This window comes from Styela clava, chromosome 11 (genome assembly GCF_964204865.1).
Source record: "Styela clava chromosome 11, kaStyClav1.hap1.2, whole genome shotgun sequence".
NCBI classification, from domain to species: domain Eukaryota; kingdom Metazoa; phylum Chordata; class Ascidiacea; order Stolidobranchia; family Styelidae; genus Styela; species Styela clava.
Window position 1 is genome coordinate 15,818,484 of NC_135260.1, and position 18,310 is coordinate 15,836,793.

At 35.2% G+C, this 18,310-nt stretch overlaps 1 protein-coding gene across 1 annotated transcript; it reads right to left on the bottom strand.

Annotated features, from left to right (window-relative positions):
- Positions 1 to 3,353: 3,353 nt before the first annotated feature.
- On the bottom strand, positions 3,354 to 18,098 carry LOC120346894 (uncharacterized). Its single transcript, XM_039416680.2, has 17 exons — positions 17,962 to 18,098; positions 17,116 to 17,238; positions 16,604 to 16,754; positions 15,982 to 16,057; positions 15,307 to 15,466; positions 14,664 to 14,814; positions 14,289 to 14,394; positions 13,085 to 13,271; positions 11,383 to 11,511; positions 10,829 to 10,957; positions 10,310 to 10,441; positions 9,532 to 9,663; positions 9,002 to 9,136; positions 8,061 to 8,201; positions 6,547 to 6,678; positions 5,342 to 5,470; positions 3,354 to 4,292 (listed from the first exon to the last, which is right to left on the bottom strand). The coding sequence occupies exons 1-17, from the start codon at positions 18,005 to 18,007 to the stop codon at positions 3,637 to 3,639; spliced, it is 2,715 nt and encodes a 904-aa protein (XP_039272614.2). The 5' UTR covers positions 18,008 to 18,098; the 3' UTR covers positions 3,354 to 3,636.
- Between the last annotated feature and the right edge of the window lie 212 nt (positions 18,099 to 18,310).

Sequence of the window (18,310 nt, forward strand, 5' to 3'; positions counted from 1 at the left end):
ATTATAGACTCGGTAAAAATGACCTGGACTCGAAATCGAATCCGAGTCCAAAAAATGCCTTGATTCGACTCGAATCCGAGTCCGGATCCGAATCTCGGCCCATCCCTAGAAGCCAGTGCCTTCAAATTTTTCTGCGAAGGAATAAATTATTTAATGACAAATCATAATTAATTTTATCAGCAATTAGACTTCATGGAATTATTTTTATAAAAAGATGCATTGATAAATAACTTAAAAGTGTCTATCCACTTCCATACGTCATCAATCAGACGTTGTCGGACAAGGAGATGCCTTCAAAATAGGTTCCATTACATTTGAACCCACGTACATTTGAACCCACGACGATTGCATCTGCATACTATTGCAAATTTAGCATACTATTGAATGAGCCAATCAGATTTTGTTTTTTTGAATATGGGGCTTTCCAGAAGACCGTTTAATGAATATGTGGATCTCGTAGGCCAGCTGCTCAAATTGCGTCAGAAAGCTTGCTACGCAAATTGTGTTGCTGATTTGATGTAAACACAAGAGAGCGGTGCTCAAATATATGAACTCAAAATGGTACGGGTATGCAATCTGCCACATTAGCCTACCGGTACCGTATCGCAGCCAAGCAGCAGATTTTACTTAAGCAAAACCGGAACCGCCACAAAAATCGCAATTTTGATGACGTCGTCGCTCACAAAAAAATCCAGGTCACAGCAATTTTCGAAATAAATAAAATTAATAGCCTTATAGCGAAAAATTTTTAATTGAAAACAATGCAGATTGTGTTTATATGTATGTTTGATATGAATTTATGCTGTTCCTCGTATTTTTCCATTCCGGGAGATATGTGTGCCAACGGTATTTATTCTTGGGATTCAATTGTCCCAGTGGGATTGAACAACAGAAATACAGTGTGAAATTGGGGAACCATCTGGGAATCAAATTCGCTGAACTCGGTCAATGGAGATTCACAAATTGCCATGTTATTATGCTGCTTCTCCCACGGCCGACCATTTCTTCCTCAACACTCACGAAATACTGAGCGTATGGATTTTTTTTGTGATTGGTTTTACAAAATACATTATACGACTTGTATACAACCGTGCGAAGTAGGCGGAAAAATATTGTTGCCACCAAATAATTTTCGCCACCATTTGTTACTTTTTCGCTTTAAGTCGTCTATATATTTATTGTATAAGACGGTGGAGCATTGACAAGCAACATCTCGTTTTGAACCATTCTTTTGTTTTCTAGTTATTACTGTTTCTACTGATTCATGGCAGTTACGCATGAGCAACACGTCTTTGGTGTCTCTCCCTCCAATGAATACACAATAACCCCTTTTTACATACCGCCATTTCACTTTTTTGTCAAAACTTTGCGTTCAGCTACACGTTTTTACAGGAATATTCAGGCTCGGTATTAAAAGCCAAGCAGCAACGTATATATATGTCCCGACGGGAATATAAAATTAGGTGAAATGGGATCTCGAGGCAAACTTTTTATGTATCTTCCGTGGAATGGAAAAGCATGTAAAACAAGTGTATTACAAGTAATGTATTACAAGTTAATTTCATTCCAACTAATAATTTTTCGTCCTAAACTAAACGATTCAATTAAATTTTAATATTGCTGTATTTAGTTGCCGATGCGTTTTCCTGATTACGTCTTTCCAGACCCTTGATTTAACTTTGCATTAGGTATTTGTTACATTCTAGCTAAAATTCCTACAGCTGTTCTTGTGTTCCGTAACTTAATTGACACAATGATAACATAAAATGATTGGTACATGAGTGCTTTCTGATTATGAAGGATCCTGACAGAAACATTGCAGTGCATTTACATTTCACAGGCTCTTATCATCTCAACATTTGAGAATCTAAACTTTAGACCAGGGGTCGCGACCCCAAATTGGGTCGGAGTGATAAATAAGTAGGATTACAAACAGGTCATGGGGTCGCTGATGTATGGCCACTGAACTGGAAATATATCTCTGTGGGTATGGCAGAGGATGGATGTACAAAACATCTAAGATTTTACAAACCATGTTACGTTTAGCAATTTGTACCATGGCTTACTGTAAAACAGGCCCATAGGCATTGTTCCGTGTTTATGGCTATAGATAGAGTATAGTACAGTGGTTCTCTAACTTTTAAAAAAAAAATCATTGACGACCCCTTTGCAATTTTTTTGATGATTCGCGGCCTTGTGCACTAAAATAAAACATTAAAATATCACAACAACAAAAATAAATGCGCCGTACGGTATAGTGAAAAACATCTCCTCATCTACGTTTATCGCGATGAACCCTAACTTTACATACGATTCGTCATATCATAGTTTTAATTTTAGAAGGCATCTTGTAATTAATATTACCGAGATGAAAACCTAAAAATATAGGCCATCCCCACCGTTACTCTATGTCAAAAGCCAAATTTGATAGTTGAAAACTGAAACTTAGCACTATCTATCTTTCAATATAAAAGTGTAAAACAGCATTTAGAAGAATCAGTGTCCCCAGCAATGATTGTGAAGCAGCAAAAGACAACAAATTATTATTATACAATGTATTTGCAAATTTAAGCACTTAAGTTTTGTATTATCAAACTATGAGCAATATAACAGATTTCTTTCGCGGACCCTCCGAAAGTGCTTCACGGACCCAAGATCTGCGGACCCTAGTTTGAGAACCACTGGACTATAGTAGATTATAAAAATGTAGGTCATTATTGTGACGTCACTGTTTGGTTTTAGCCTATTTTACCTAATACCACCACATGACCAAACTCAAAAGTCCAGAGAAAGAAGCTCTAAAGTTCCATGAAAAATATATATATTGACCTGGGGTCGCACTGGACACTTTGAAGTTGTCTTTGGAGTCTTAAAAAAATCTTTGGAACCCCTGCTTTAGACCTTACTCGATGCAATCAACACTTTAATCGTCATAATGAGGTAGTATATATTTCATTGTTTGCGAACACAACGTCAAGAGTTCTTTGTCAAAATTCAGTTAATGGACCTCACTGAAGGATTTTGATTATTTCTTTTCGTCGGAAAGTAGCGAAAACGTTCCCTCTGCTATTATATCCTTTTTGCTATGACTTTGTTTAGGAAATATACATAAAAATAAGTGTGGTAACGGCGTTACCGTATGATTGCATCTTTGGATTGTATCTCATCTAATATATCCTTCATGGGCAAACAAACATTTGCGTTTTTTTTTCAACTTCATGAGCATTTTTAACTCCATTTCTGTAAGAGATAGTGCTATACGATAGACAATGGATCCAAATTGACGAATGATCTTCATCAGATAGCAGTAAAACTGTCACAATAGTCATGCTGAAATAATCCTAATGAAGTTTTTCTTAACTTTTCGTATATTTGCCTCTCAATATCCAACTGTATGAACATCAGCATGCTCCAAAACATAAAAGCATAATAATACCAGAACTTAAATTGTTAAAGATAGTTGATTACTAAAAGTCTAGTAAATCGGGTGAAAAAATCATTTACCCAAATTAAACAGCAATTATATATCGATCCTTATTTAAGTAGAAGGGAAAAGAATAAATGTAATATTTGGTGTGTCCATTTGCACGCATTCCTGAAAAATCATTCAATGTCCAACAATACGTACCATTTTATTTAATCAACACAGTCGGTATCGGGATCCACTGTAACAGATCCTTTCACGGTTACAACGTCTGGGATCAGATGGAAAAGTGCATCGCTGGGACAATCACAATCATTGTTTTCTAAGACTGAAATTTCAGCATTCGTAAGTTTCTTCGACCACATCATCAAATTTTCTATTGTTCCGCTGAACGTTTCAGTAGAGGCGGTCCATCCACCTCCCATTTCATCTTGATCTTGACCGATTACTATCGTTCCAAATCCCGCTGGCAACGACGTTATTCCTGCTAATGTACGCGTAACGTAATGAGTACCGTCGACAAAAAGCTGTACCTCTGTATCAGTAGTCGAGAGGACCCAACAAAAATGAAAAATATTAACAGTTCCGGCAGTTCTTAAAGAGATCGATGCTGTATTTGTTGTATCATCATTGTCATTTAAAAAAGCAAAGGTATGACTTTCAGGATCGTCAAAAATAATCTTGATAGCATTGTCGTATGTTTCTGTAGCGTAAGAAAACAGAGTTCCTGATCCGACCGCTGTTCCAGGTGTTACTTTAAACTTGCTGCAGATTGTAAACTCTGTGAGTTCAGGCATATCTATATCTACCAACAAATAGTTCTCAACTGCTGGTGTACCAGGAAATATGTAACGTGTTTGTGGGCAGGCTGAAAATTCAATTTTATATCTTGTTATATTATCGTTCAAAACCAGATATACAATAACACAAAAACTTTAAAAGCTTCGTGAAATTTCCAAGTTTCAATTACCAATTATTTCACAAACAACAAGTTGCAATATGAAGGTTTTGCTTCGCCTATGAGTCTGTTTACATTTCATAGAATTTCTACAACTTATTGAAATAGGAAATTTTAACACTGATTGTAAAAAAATGCATTTTGCTGAGAATAATTGAAACAGCACATCACCGCGGAGGATCACACGATCTTAAGTGCTACAAAGGCGTAACGGTTTATTTATAATTACAAATATTAATGTATTGACAACATTTATTACACCGTAAATCACGAACTTCACTCTCAACAAGGTGAATGTGAAACGCAATCGCTTCAATCTCGTGAGTTTTTTTTTATAATTATTCACATATATAGTGTCTATTAAAACTTTTCCATGGTCTGTGGGATACTACCGAATTTACTAGAGAGAGCGGAATTACCATGACGATAGTTTCTTTGTAGCAACTGAAGTTTGAATAGTTGATTTTCAATGAGTTTGTTTCAAATAGGAATGTCTGATCTCGATCTATTAAATAAGTCAAAAATTTCTGAAGTGATAAATGTAAGGGCGAGAGAACTTGCATGTTCAGACATTTATGTTCACAGTAACTGCAGGCAGTTCAAACTAGGGAACGCAATACAATGTGGAAAGTGGAATGAATTCAGAAATTTAATTCAAAAGTTGTCTTTATCGAACACGACTTTTTAGTTGGTAAAGCTTTGCGATCAGATCCGTGCTGACAGACAATTTTTTTCATGCTAAATACTGTTTGCCATGTTTGTAGTAACAATGAGTAGTGTTTTGAAATAGCTCTATTTAATAATTTTTGGACTAATTGTTTCTGAATTGAATCCAGTTCAAAATTGTGATTCAGATTTGCGACGCATTTAACATCATAAAGTGAACCTCCTGCAACTATGATATTCATATTTTCTTCAGATTATTGCACCAGAATTTTTGGAACAATTTTAGGGCTTACTTGAGCATATAGCAGCTACGGAGTAAAATCCATCTTCACATACACAACCTTGAGCTTGTGTCAGCACGTTCAAAATTCTACAAACTTGATTTGTTGTGCATGCTATATTGCCATTAGCACATTCATCAGCTGTAATTGACAGTAAAAATTTAAGCCTATTCGTTATTTCTGTACAAAGCATTGTCAGTTCAGTTCAAACCATATGCTGTTAGGTTTGCAGGACTATGAAAACAATATAACCAAAATATCGGTGTTTTTTACACTTCAGAATCACATGGCTCTCTCGATTCGTAGTGCACAATTTGTGTACTATTACTGAAATACAACCATTACTTAGGAGGCCATTAAAATGCCTATTAGTGTCATATATCCATTCCTATTCCCAATACAACTTCCTTTATCTATCATTCTATCTCATAAAAATATTCGGAGTTTACCCAAAGCTAATAAACTGTGGACAGGTATCGTTATGAGATTTGTGATTGTAATTAAAACACTAGTAAATATAAAATATTGTAGTACCATAAACCCAAGGGTATGAGCAATTCAAGAGTAGGGGGGTAGTCAGTGCCTTCAAATCTCTCTGGGAAGACTTTATATATTTGTTTGTTTGTCTAGGTTTTGCTGATTTATTGAGTGCATGCTTGTCGTTTCAAACATATTTTTTAAGTATATCCACATCTTTTTGACCAGTTGCCTTTTTTTTATCAATGTAATCAATAATCAGTAATTTATTTTTTCACCATGCTGAAAAATACGAATTCTACATACACATTTAAAAAATATATATAAAAAAATCGGGGCTCCCGAAGTATGCGAACCAAGATGGCGGACGTCGGAATGTAATATGTGTACTAGGTTAGGGTTAGGCCATAATTTTAGGTATAAATACTACGGGAGGCTCTTGGCTAGTCTTCGAACTGATAATAGGACTAAAATAAGAAAAATTGGAAACAAATTATCGCCTAACCCTAACCTGTTACCCATGTTACGTTCCGATGTCCGCCACCTTGGTTCGCATACTTCGGGAGCACCAAAAAATCGCATATATAAAAAAAATTGCAAAGAAGAACAAATAATATATATTATTTAGTAATACGTAAAGTGATCTGAAGTCTTTCACAAACAAGTTTCTTGTGCTTAAAACAAGATCATTTCAGACAAAAATATAATAAAATAATTATCAGTATAAAAATACAACTTACCAACACATCCTGCACCAGGCACCACCGAAGGCATATGGTTGGTGTCGCAAATGCATCGAGCAACAGGACTTCCCGTTTCCTTGGAAATTATGCAGTGGGTGTTGGTTGGACACGTTATTCCCTTACACAAATCTACAAAAAACGTTCCTGCTTAATTTAATGGGAACATAATAAGTACTCAGATCTATTTTCAATATTTACAAACAAATGCGCGTTAGGATTTTTCTCAACATATGGTACCAACCAGTGATGAATCTAACTTAGTGAGTCTTTTTTTTATTTTTTGTGTCATAGTGGGTTTGATACAGGTTTATTCTGTAGTTCTTAAATTCACTGCTGAAAGTGATGGACACATGCCAAATATTTTAAAATATTAGGCTTTTGAAACAAAATGCAAAAACAGCATGAACCCATCTGTGCCAGGTGTTTCCCATTGTTTAAGTTCACTTCTATCAAACTAAACATGAGTTAACATCGAATCCGACGAATTTCATCCATTTTTACTGCAATTCTGTCGTCAATTTATCTTTGTTTTTATAGCTTACATTTCTGAAGGAGTATTGCATTTATTACGATACTATTTGTAGCAAGCTATTCTATTTTTGTGTTCAGAATATTCATTGCAAACTGCCGTGGTGCAATATGGTAGCAATAAAAATTAACAAGATCACTGCAAACAACATTGAAAGGAATGGATTCGTTATTGGTTTTGATGCTCTGTTTTATATCTGTTAACATGGTTTCTCGATAAATAACAAAACATGGACAATTTTAGGCATATGGGATTACGGGAATAGATCATGAAACTCAAACAACTGAATTTTGGATGTGAAATGAAACACGGTGAATCACAGTGTGATGGACAAATTGGTGTTGACGGTCACTGATGATCACGTTCGGCTGCAGTATGAAACAGAACACTCACAAGGTGTAAAGAGAATGAAAAAAATTAATGGAAAGGTATTGCGGATAATGTTTTTTTTCTAAAGAGATCAACACACAAACATTCAACGACCGTACAGGATATTCAGCTTATGCTGCTGCGAGATGGGGCAAAATAAACATTTAATTAACAGAAAGTTGCTGGCATATACGGTACATATTAAATTGGTCATTATTACTGCAATAGCTTAGGTGTTTCAAAAGTATGACAGCCCGGATGTTCCTATACATTCGAGTATCTTTTGTTTGGTCATTTCTGGCCCAAGCCTTGTTTAAACTAGGTTTGTGTTTTTTGTAATTTTTTTTTGTTTGTGTGCTGGTGGGCGGGCACATGATATTTCCCATGTTTTTTTAGGTTTTTTTTTAGGCTTTTTTAAAGATTTTGCTCGCCTTCCAGAATTCTTCATTTTAAATCTATCTATCTAAGAATAATTTCAAATTTGGAAAAAAAAAAACTAAAAACTCTTGCACTGTTCGTTTAACTTGTTTGCGGAATACTTGCTCTATCGCCAAGGTGCTGTATCCCAATAGCATTTTTTGTCATAACTATAAGGCAACACCACCCGACTTACCTAGGCAGTTCAGGGTATCAGAAGGATCCTTGTAAAAACCCGTTAAACAGACACAACCTTGCAAATTGGTGGGTGGATCTACAAGGGCACAAACAGCGTTATCCTTGCACGTGGTAGTTCCGGCAGACGAGCATTCATCCACTGTTCAAAAAATAAAACCAAAGGTTAAACCTGGCCTCATTTGGCGATATTATTATGACCATCCTATATGGTCGTAGATTCAATTTATATTTTGCCGAATAATACAGGGATAAAAATAAATATAGGAAAATATTGTTCAATTTTCATAAAGACTTCTCATGTATTTAAAATTCATACAGAAGTTAACTCTATAAATTAAAAATATATATTGAAGTAGTCAATTTGTTTTAGAAGTAACACATTATGTTGATTGTTGTATATTGAGAAGTTTCAACAATAATGCATTTGAATTGTGTGCTACCGAAGAATGTGCACCAAGATGGCGCACAACCTGAGCCCTAACCGATACTTCTGGAGCGCCTTGAATTGTTGTCATCCCAATGAAAACTGTAGCTATGTTTCAAATAGCTCGTCTCCGCCTGAGTTTTCTATATTTTAAACGCTTGAATTTACATGCCAATGTCCATTAATGATAAAAAGGAGTATCCCAATTATAAAATCCGAGTAAATCTTTAAATTGTGGAAAAAAAGAGGAAAAATTAAACCAATATATAATTAATGTTTGCCCTGTGATTTCACAAGTTATGAGATAGAAAGCCAAACTAATTCATTCCAAAGTTCAAGGAATACATTTTGCTACTTTAACTTCTCTATATCATTAGTAGTGTAGAGAAAAAAGGCGCTCCAGAAGTATGTGCACCAAGATGGCGCACAACCTGATAACCCTGGCACACATACTATGTTCAGGTTATGCGCCATCTTGGTGCACATACTTCGGGAGCACCAAAAAAAATACTCACAAAAACAGTCAGTACTGGGAGCTGGTTCAGGCAGGTAATTGTCTTTACAGATACATTTTCCAGCTGGTGGCGTAGATAGGTGATTCAAAACTTTTATTAAATTGGTCCCACAAGATGCCAGTCCATCCAGTGGATCTAACAATCGGAATTTTTGTTACTCTTTCATTGTACTAGAGTTAACTAGCGTTCATTAATGCTCAAATTGAAAATGGCGCCGTTTTACTTCTAGAACACCTTTTGGACTTATTTGATATTATCCCTAAACTGTCAAGATTCAGTGGCATTAACCCAAAAAGATGTGTTGGAAGTACCAGGTTTAGTACTTATCTTTTGTTTTAGGTTTAGATCACGTGTCTGTTTGTAATACGGGATATGACAATTAATATCAGTGTTGTAGTCACCCGCCACAGTTCATGCAAATGAACTTCCGAACTATCGTTTTACCTACCTAACTTATTCAAAAATAAAAAATCGCCCTCTTATTTATATTATTTTTATGTATTCATATACAAGTACACAGCTTAACTTACCAACACATACGCTATCAGACGGTTTGTAATAATATCCTTCATCACAAACGCATCCTTGAGCACGGGTAGCACCATCGACGATACAGCATGTCGCTTTGGTACAAGTAATACCTGACGTTGCGCATTGATCGTCTAAATTTTGAATGTTGATATTGAAGACCATTATGTTTGAGATTCAATAGTTGTGTCAGAAGTTAAATATATATATTAGTATATAACTTTTAAACAAATTGAACAAAATGAGATTTTCATTAGCTTCTATTTCGAGAAAGGCCTCGTTGGGTAAACACAGGTTTGTGAAGTCGTAGTTTGGAATGTTTCTATTGATGCTGATATTGGAATCGACATTTGACTCGGTGTCGCAAAAAGGAAATTAAGAAGGCGCTTGCATTGGCCAAAGTTTGTTGGTTTTTTTTTATAACTTGTGGATAAGACGGAGGGCTTTTTTCAGCTTGGAGTCGGGTAGCCAAAGTCGGCATTTCTGTCTGCCTGTATTCGGAATCCTTTTTTAAGTATCGATCCTAAATATTTGTACGATTTTTTTCCCCAACAGCACTAGATTAAAAATCTAGTTCATGTCGCATACCAGATTAAGCTAGCCAGTAATACCTACTTTTCGCGCTGCGTGGACGTGGCAGTCCCCCTACGAACTACGAACCAACACGAAACCTGTGGATTTGACAGTACATTGAGAACAGTTTTAATTTACGTTTAATTTTTTGTATCAAGAATTCGCATCAGTCAGCAGTGATAGAGAAATTAGAAATGTAAAACAAACCTATACATTCATGGTTTTCAGTAGCATGAGGCATGTAGTTGGCATCACATTCGCATTTTCCATTTGAAAGAACACCTCCTACTGGATTTATTACACATTGTGCGTTTACGCATGATGGGTCGCATGCAGTCGCTTCAAGTCAAATAACGAGAAATAAAGAGGTTAGTTATTAAACACCAATACCCATATGGTTCTATAAGCACCATGAACCACGCTGCAAAATAATCTTTAAAAACGCTTCTCTCAAAACCATTTAGGTTTAGAGCACTACCATAACAAGTAAACATTTAAAATCGACTGATGCGCTAGTTAAGAAGCAAATCAACCTTTGTCTCAACAACATCAACAATTTAGGATAACGTTCTATAAACCCATCTTCGTGTCTAGAAATATGTCATTCGTTAAGGATATAGGAGCGGTCAAAGACAACTATTAGTTATCAGAGTGTAAGATATAGGCAAAAAATTAATGAGAAAGGGAGTAGATATAAAATATAATCAGGAAAAAAATAAAAATTACAATAGCATCCAGCCCCGTCCGCTCCAGTTGGCAAGTATCCTTTATCGCATTTGCAACTTCTTTTCTCGGTAGCTTTGTCAAATACACAAACAGCGTTTGCTCCACAATCAAAACCAATACATGTATTTACTAAACAAATACAGATATTTATAATAAAATATAACGTACAGCCTTATCGGGATACACAGGTTGTTCACAACGCCTTTCCAAAATTCAAAAATGTAACAATCAATCGATAATATTTTCAACTGTAAAGAACCCTTATGGTCACAATGTATGCATATATATAAAAAAAATGGAATTAATGCTACGTAATACAATATTACGGCATTGTACGAATTTGCTAAATTCAAATTAGCAATAACGTTGACAATTACAAAAAGGTTAGAATCTGAATAATTTAAAATGGGTAAAATTAGAGAATGCAAATGTTGGTTCGCGCGAAATAAATATATTTAGATGCACTAATAAAACCAATCGAAGTATATTTGCTTTGTAAAGTTAACAGGTGCTTATATCGATGTTACAAACAGTGAAGTTTTGAAGGAATTTACCGCTGCATGTTTCTCCTTCATCAATAATAGTATTTTCCGTTGGACAATAACATTCTTCAAAGCAACTCCCCTCGTGAATCACACAAATTGAATCCTCGCTGCAAACTTTTCCACTTTTACAAGTTTTTTCTGGAATTGCAAATAAATATCACACCGAGCCTTCAAAATAAAATTGTATTGATAGTTTACGAGCATACATCTGTCATTAGTTCATGTGAAATTACAAAATCGCACACTTTACAATTCCATTTCCCATTTTTTTTTAAGTCAGTACATGCTCTTGAAACAATATTTAGGAGCATGTAAAGAATCACAAAGGAAATGAAAACGAAAACTAAGATAAATGCTTTCCGCTGTATTAAAAAATATGGCAATACACAAATAAATACATAATCGCGGAGGGTAGCGCTGAGGTAAACACGCGCTGTCATAAACAAGCCGAATCACATCCGCAGAAATATTGTGTGGTGCTGGCAAACCAGTAATAGAAAATATGTTACTCTAACTACGATGACTTTTGTCTTAAAAGTAATCACATGAACACTCACATAAGTAAGAACAATTCCGTGAAGCATTAGTAAAACAAAGTCCACAATGTGATATATAAATAGCCTCATATATACGAACTTGGTGCGATTTTCAAACAATCGGTCTAGCATACAGTCACCTTTGCTGTTTCCTCCACGCCGGGACAAATATGAAAATCTCAATAATATTCAACCAATGAATAGTTTTACTTCTAACAGATACTAAACATGTTGAGCAATAGATGTAATCAAAGTTCAATGATGTTGTTTATGAATTCTATTTTGCAAATTTACGAATGTGTGTGTCTGTTCATCCATTATATCGTAGATCGACCTAGCTCATGGAGTCCACTTTTATTTAAATAACTCAAGTAATTGCATTTGTGTCGACAGAGTTGTATAAGTTTGGAGACGAGCAATACTATTCGGTTCAGTTTAAAAAAACATATTTATTTGTCGCGTACCTTGGTACAAACCCGAAACAACTTTATTGATTTTCGCATTTATAATCTTTGCAGTTAGTATGATCTAATCTAATAAATTAATGTCATTAAATGTTGTTTCGAGTAGATATCTGATTTCAAACTCAAGCTCGAGTCCGAAGACATGATAAGCAACATCAGGCATAACATATATGCTCACAATACAAGATACCACAATTGGGAAATGCACAAACATATCATACTGTGCACTCATGTATATCAGCATACAATTCCTTTAACAGGAAATATCTGGAATCTTCTTTGTCTCAAGCAACTATAAATTTCCTGTCAAAATAATCACAAACCAATATTCGAACAACCGCAATCGCTTTTACGAAGAACAGATCAGTGAGTCATATTTGGAACTCATATTATTGTGCAAAGCTTCCGATTTCGATTCTTTGTAGAAAAATCACGTAAGGCAATAAGTTTATAGCACAAACTGTATATATTCCTTTCCTATTATTACCTGCTGCAGATGCTGTGCATATAAATTTCAAACCCAAATGCAAAATTGTCATTCAACTATTTTGCTTGTACAACAAAAAGGGATAACAGTAATTTGAAGCGGCACACATACTAATTTCTCATTACCAATCAATAAATCTTTGGAAAAATATTATAACTATCTCATTTTTGACAACCAGAGGGGGGAAATTTAGTAAAAATTTGATAGGCATATAGTATACTCACGGTCAAGTGGAGGATCAACTGTACAAACTTCGCAAAGTCCATGAAAAATGTCATCACATGATTTATCATCAATCCATGCATGATCAAACCAGTCCGGATTTAACAATGAAACTAGACAAGTGCTTGTGACGTCACTGGGACTACCCGGTTTCCAGTCCACTGCACTACTTCCGGTATTTAAAGCAGTCTTCGTGTAAAAGAATGAAAAAAAAAATATTTTATTTGAAAATAATTTAGGCAGTGGGAGCTTTGGGGATACGCAGGCCAAACCTTCGTTCCTGTTGTGACTGAACTGCTTGCCGACTAATGGCAGATTTCGACTGCTTGTCTAAATTTTCATATGTCGAGCTCATAGCACCAAAACCTAATTCTCAAAGTGTTTTATATCGTCTATTACGGTAACAGTTGCACTCACGATTTTTTGAATCCGTAAACTGTCCGCAGGATATTTGCACCTGCATACTTTTGCACTCATCGTCATTTGCACCCACAGATGTTAGCACCAGATTGGAAATCAAGACAGATTACTATTTGTAATTTGCTTGTATTCCTGGTTAGTGTTGCTACGTTTTTTGCAATCATTGCTGGTTACAATCCCATCCCACTTTTTCTTTTTGTTGGTCATTTTCTTTCAACGAAGTAACGCAAACGTAGTCGAATTTACGGTGATTTTCTAGTCAGTACACATAGGCAATCATATCGTACGAAAACAGGCCACAAATAAATTTACAACGTCAGAGTTAATTAACTAATAATGCAAGACAAGAGAAACGTCAATAGCGAACAATGAAAAAAGAGAAAACTGAGAACGTGGGTGCATATTTCCGCGGTTGCAACCGTGCGTTGATAAAACTGTGCCTGGGGGCAAACATTCATGGGCACAAAAGTATGTAGGTGCAAATACCCTGGATGAAATTTTCTGGTGCGAACCGTCAATCATATTATAACGCGTGGATGGTTACTGAGATGAGAGCAAACAGTCTCTAATGAAAAGACCTATAAAATAAACCTAATTTTAGCTCAATTTCCATTTATATAACCTAAAACTAGTTAGGCCAGACGAGCACAACTTTTTATGTACGATGAGATTAAAAAATTTTCAGGTAAATCTATACTTTATTTTAAATCCTATAGCTTCCATTTTCGATTGAAGTTTTGCTCGTTATATTTTGATCAGGGATTCAAATAAGTTGTAGCAACTAACCCCATCACCGGCAACAAACGAAGTTCCACTTTTTCGAAACCCTGTGTATGTAATGACATCACTATCAAGTGTATATCCATTCACTTTGAAGTAATAAAGAATTTTCCTGTAATAAAGTTCATTCTATTTAATATTATCCTATTACATTCTATTTAATAGACTTGTTGTGTTTATTACTTATGCATGTCTGAAAGTGTTAAAAATCCCTGTTGAGAATGAGTATTTTACTTTCCCACGAAAGAATAATAATCGTACTGGTGTTTATTCTGTTGTAACAAATTTATAAACATTCTCAAAAACATTTCAAGTTTTCGGTAAGAAGTTGAGCCGTTGATAAAACAAACTTTCTCGCAAATTCAAAATAAAAACTGTTACTTCAAAACTGATCCTGTATTGACAGCCTGTATAGCGAGTTTTCCACCGTGCTCTTGACAAATCCGATCGGTTACATGGTATGCACCTGGCGGAGTCAGAAAATATTCACACCCGTTTTTAGGATCAAATTTTGGAATAGCTGGAGGATATCCTGTAAAATGTACATAAATTATTGGCACTAACCAACGATTAAATAGGTGGTTTATATTATTACTACCACCACCCCGATCATTGTTCCGAACAAGTCGTCACATGTACGTTCGGACTACTTATTGTTTGCAATAATCGAATCCTTATTGAATCACTATATTCTATAAAATTCATTCATCATGTGGTAGGTAGGGAGTATGAAACCCGAGACCGAGATTTTAAAAAGCCGGCTTACTTGGCGCAAAATTCATTGAATCGGGTACTTTTAATTCGAAACATGTAAGTTCAGTTATTTTGGGTGGATACATCTGTGATATTTTAAACACCCGTTGTATACTAGAACTGTTATGCTGTCGTATATATCAATGTCCACATACGAGCACTATTATTTTTTTCTTTTTCGGCGAAAGACAGGATAGTACGTTGTTTTTTCTCTTATTTTTATATAAAAGAAATTAAAATAAACCGTGAAACTACATGATAAATACCATACCAACGGGAACCTCACAAAGCCCGAACTCTGTTGCCCAGCATGGATTATCATATATTAATACAGAGCCACTGTCGTCTCTGAGATATCCGCAATCATAATCACTAGTTGTTGCCGAAGGTTGGTTTGGAGCCCAAGGAGTTTGTGTATGTTCAGAATTTATCTATAACAGTAATATAACAGTTTCTTAGTATTTCACCCAAGCATATGTAAATTCACACGGTCACACACTGGTTTAATTTAATAGTTTTGTAGTTAGGGCGTTGGGCTGAACCTAGTTAACGTCCTAGGTTAGAAAGTCCATCTACAGCAGTCAACTACAGAACCTCGCCGATGACTCTCAACCGAAGCAGTTATTCCTTCTACTAGGCTCCTATTAATTAATAGCATTATTAATTGCTTCGAATTATTTCGATAACATACTATTTATTCATTTTTTGGGGGGCACGGAGGAGCATTATTTTTTGAAATTCTTGGGTACTTCTGAACTCACCGGCAGTACACAAAGAGCTAAGTCGCAGTATAGCTGATATAAATTATACATAGCGTTATTATTTTTTTTAATCACATTTGTTTTCTACAATAATTTGGATGGTGTAAACTAAGAGCAGCCCATGATAAAAATCGATTAAGCTACACGAAAGCCCAAAACTTCCCCTTCATGACGCAAAGACTCACCACGTCACCCCACATAAAAGTTCCTTCCGAAAATCTATCAGTCAATCCGATAAACACCTTTGTTTCTCCGATTCTCCTAAACGGTCAATATTTTGTTTTGAAAATGTGCAAAACTTCTGAATTATCTCAAATTACCAGAGTACCATATTCTAACTACTCAGAATGTCCTTGTTTATTAAGTGATAATTGGATTACTGAACTTCGTGAACAGCTCCATGAAGAGATTGTTGTGTTGAAATTTGTCAACTACGCCTTGCATTTGAGTGTTAAAATATTTGGTTATCTTTAAACCTAAATCGGAGTTTACGAACCATGGTTCAAAATAGTATACCATCTCGCAATAAAAATAGAAAAACAAGCTTTTGTTCATGACCCAATATTACAGTCCATACAAATCATAAGTTTCACTGTCGTGTCTGAGAATAGAACCGTTTTGGCTATAGAGATTTCTAAAAGTCTAAAATTCGCTGTTGGTATAATCGGTTTTCTTATTTCTTGAGTTTCGTGGTATTTTACTTTTTTCTCAACTAACCTTATTAATAATCAATAATTGATTTTGTTCAACAGGAAATGAAAAAAGGAATACACGAAGGGAAAGCTAGCACCAAAATTGTTTACTCACGATAAAACAACCGGATCTCTTATTCCGTACATAGCAAGATGGCCTCCAAACTCACGGCATTCTTTCATTGTGTCGTCATAGTTAGCTCGTGTTTTAGTTTTGAAATATTGATACCCATTTCCGCCATTCGTCCATCCTGGTCTTATGAGACCTACAAAAAAGCAACAATACTCATTACTATCAAATATTTATTCAATATAGACCAATATTATGGTAAACGACAGACTTTTGTTTGGAAATTCAGTTTTAGCGATGAATATTAGAATCGTGGATCAATCACCCTAAACAAGTTACAAACCCATTAATCCATGCAAAAATAATTAGCGGTGTACTGGCAAAGCGTATTCTCCAGACGTTAAACGTTAAACGTCTTTCTTTCAATTGAGTTATTTATTATGAAATATATAAATTTGAAAAATTCAATTAAATATTTCAATTGAAATGAACAAAAACAGTGCTCTACAAACAATCAAATTTGTCTTTTCTAAAACAAGAAAATCATATTCTCTCACACAGATCACAATCGTCGCCAGTTTTGTCAGCTGGACATTCACAAACAAAATTATCCGGTGTTTTATGACAAGTTCCAGCGCAGTTTGGACAATCTTGACAATTTAGAGCTCCGACAGCCACATCTGTTAAGTACAAATAGTATACACAATATGACTAATCAACACTTTTCAAGCGACACTAATTCCCCTTTTTTTAATATGCGCTTGATTAGAGGCATTTCAGAATTCACTGAAAAGCACGATAGTATAATTATATTATGAGTGTATTTCAAAGTCCCAATTTAACAATAATAAGATGACTTTAATTAAAGAAAAATGTTGGGGTTGTGTTGTGACCAAAAAATGATTGTCTCAAAAAGCTCACACTACGAATAACTGATCGGAATAAAGAATTTCACATACAAAATGATTGACAAATTCCAACATTTGGTAGTTAATACAAACCAAATAGAGAATAACCCTCAGAAAAGAAATGAGACAGAGCGTCTTAAAAGATGCTTCTCTGACCTTTGACACGAGAAAAAATCATTCTAAATGTTGCCAAATTTTGTCATTGCAAATGTGAGTCTAAGTAAAAGTTTGTGCGAAAGCTAAAAATTATGATCGCTATCTCATGTTGTTACAGGAGCAAACGAGGAAGTTTATGATGTGGAAACATGCCTACCCACAACAGGTGACGTACATCTACCAGTCCAAAGTATGCATAGTTAACTGATTGAACGTTCCACATCCAGGAATACATTTGACCACGTCCTTTTTTTTTCTTCTCACGTTGAGTCCTTTTTCATGCATTAATTTATAACACATATAATTGTTCGGAAAGAATCAAGTAAACTACAGACTTACCCAGAAATCCGCAAACAAAAATGAAGAGAAACGGCATGGGTGTCATACCGTGTGAAATTTGTTTCGTTGCCGCCAAGCTGGTGAATGCCAATAACAAACCAATACTCTGGTACAATTTAACTAAGAGTTAGGTCTCCTACAATGGAAAATGAGCTGATTTTCAATAATATTCGAATCAAATTACCCGGAAACTAAGTCATGTAAGATTTCAAGATATATCGTTCAAGTGTTGCATCTGTTATATATGGTCCTTGCATAAATTGATTCAACAGTAAAATATTATATATTCAATAGCAATAGAACCAGTTGATGCCAGTATGTAAAATCATAGGAAACAAGTCTTACAATT

Excerpts from the sequence above, each read along its gene's own strand:
- LOC120346894 (XM_039416680.2), bottom strand. The coding sequence starts at position 18,007 with ATGACACCCATGCCGTTTCTCTTCATTTTTGTTTGCGGATTTCTGG. Across the intron at positions 17,239-17,961 it reads TTTTGTTTGCGGATTTCTGG|ATGTGGCTGTCGGAGCTCTA; the intron begins GTAAGTCTGTAG and ends TGTACTTAACAG. Across the intron at positions 14,395-14,663 it reads AATACAGGATCAGTTTTGAA|GAAAATTCTTTATTACTTCA; the intron begins GTAACAGTTTTT and ends ACTTTATTACAG.